Source organism: Impatiens glandulifera, chromosome 3 (assembly GCF_907164915.1).
Source record: "Impatiens glandulifera chromosome 3, dImpGla2.1, whole genome shotgun sequence".
NCBI lineage: Eukaryota > Viridiplantae > Streptophyta > Magnoliopsida > Ericales > Balsaminaceae > Impatiens > Impatiens glandulifera.
The window spans coordinates 36,754,425-36,756,123 of record NC_061864.1 but is presented as its reverse complement, the minus strand read 5'-3'; the positions used below and the strand labels follow the sequence as shown (position 1 = coordinate 36,756,123).

The window sequence follows — 1,699 nt, the reverse complement described above, 5'->3', positions numbered from 1 at the left end:
CTGGATGGCAGGAATTGTTCCATTAGATCATCCGTTGTTTGTCCTTCAGCCGGTTGAGCCGGCCTTGAAGTGGAACCTCCAGCTCCTGAGGTGCCCGTGTGAGTAGATAGTGGTTGACCGACCGTTCTGATTGGAACCGCATCGAAAACCCGCTGTCTTGTGAGTTTCGGCTGGAGATCTTCTTCGAAGTCATCCTCGGTGTGCAAGGTCGGGTTGAGTGGAGTGTCAACAACCGTCTCGGTGATTCTGTCCTGCATCTCGGTGACTTGAGCCTTCTTTGAAGGCGTTTTCCTTTTTCGTGTTGCCAGAACCGAAGAGGAGGGAGCCGCCTGGGTCTTCTTGTGAGCCTTTTCGAAATTGTAGTATGTGTCTTGTTGAGCCTTTAACTGGTTGGCCTCTTCGGCTTGTTTGGCCGCCATCGTTTTTGCGAGTTCCGGATTTTTGGCCGTTAAATGTCGTATATGTTTGGCAAAGTTCGCTTCATACGATGCCTCCCCCTTCTGTGTTCGGTTCTGCTCATCCAGCGCATCCTGAAGTTTCTTATCCGCCTGAGCGTTTGCCTCCTCAATCGCTTTATCGGCAGCCAGCTTGGTCTTTATTAACTCAGTCACCTACTCGGTGACCGTCTTGAGGTCGGCTTCAAGCTTGGTGTTTCTTTCCTCAAGGGTTGCATTCTTCTCTTCAAGACTTATGACACTGTCGAGTGTCGAACCGGCTTGGGTACTTGACCTCCCCAGGTCCTCATCGACCTTTGTCAGCCGTTGCTCGGTCTCTTCTTGGGACCGTTCCATCTCTGCTACCCTTTGGCTAACCGACTCGAAGTCATCCACCAACTTCGAGGTCGTATCCTCAAAGGCTATGGTTCGCTTAAGATAAGCGCCGTACAGAACATCGGCTTGACCGTAGTTGGTTTCGACCGACGTGATCCGCTCGTTCTCCTTGCCAAGATCAACCCTTGTTGTTTCAGCCAACTTGATTGCTTGAACCGCAGCTTTCTTAATTTTCCTCTTCCATGGCTTAACCGCGTCGTTGACAAACTCTTCAATGAGAGTCTTGACCTTTTCTTCTGTTACATCCGGTTCTGAATTCCGGACTTGAGCAGATTCAAGATTGTCGGTGAGAGGAGGCTCTGTCCTATCGTCGGTTATGTTGATCGTCTGATCCGCTAGAGGAGAAGCCATTTCTGTATCTATTGGGTTCTGACCGTCAATATTCTCATGAGGCGGAGAGTGCGTTGTATTTTGTTGTTCGGGCACCGCTTCAAGCCGCGCCACTTCGCCGATGAACTCTCCTTTCTTGACCGCAAGTAACTGCAACACCAAGAGTTGTAGTTGAGAATTCGGTGTTCCGGGAGTATACTTTTCTGTTAGGCGTTGAATATGTTCGGCTAGCTTTTGTAACCGAGCACGCGGTTTCACTATTGCGTGTCGGCTCAAGGCTTCGTTTGGATCCTGAGCTTTTGTTAGATTGATGACTTCCTCCTCCATCTCCATCAACCTTTCGAATTTTTGTCCAGCGGTTAGGCCCGGTAGCATTTGTTTATAGAATATGTCATTCCGGTACTGGAACCACCGTAAGAATACGTCGGATACCTCCTAGGCTTGCTGAAAGATTTCCTCCATGATTCTGCGCACGATTTTCTCGGCCATCTCCTGGGTTTTGTCGTTAGCGTGAACATTTTCTTCCTCAGTGCTCTCTG

The 1,699-nt window shown here is 49.5% G+C and overlaps 1 protein-coding gene across 1 annotated transcript; it reads right to left on the bottom strand.

Moving 5' to 3' along the window:
• Positions 1-611: 611 nt before the first annotated feature.
• On the bottom strand, positions 612-1,493 carry LOC124930194 (homer protein homolog 1-like). The gene has a single exon (XM_047470550.1). It carries the CDS (start codon positions 1,491-1,493, stop codon positions 612-614), a length of 882 nt encoding a protein of 293 aa, XP_047326506.1.
• Positions 1,494-1,699: the final 206 nt, after the last annotated feature.

Excerpts from the sequence above, each read along its gene's own strand:
- LOC124930194 (XM_047470550.1), bottom strand. The coding sequence starts at position 1,493 with ATGGAGATGGAGGAGGAAGTCATCAATCTAACAAAAGCTCAGGATCCA.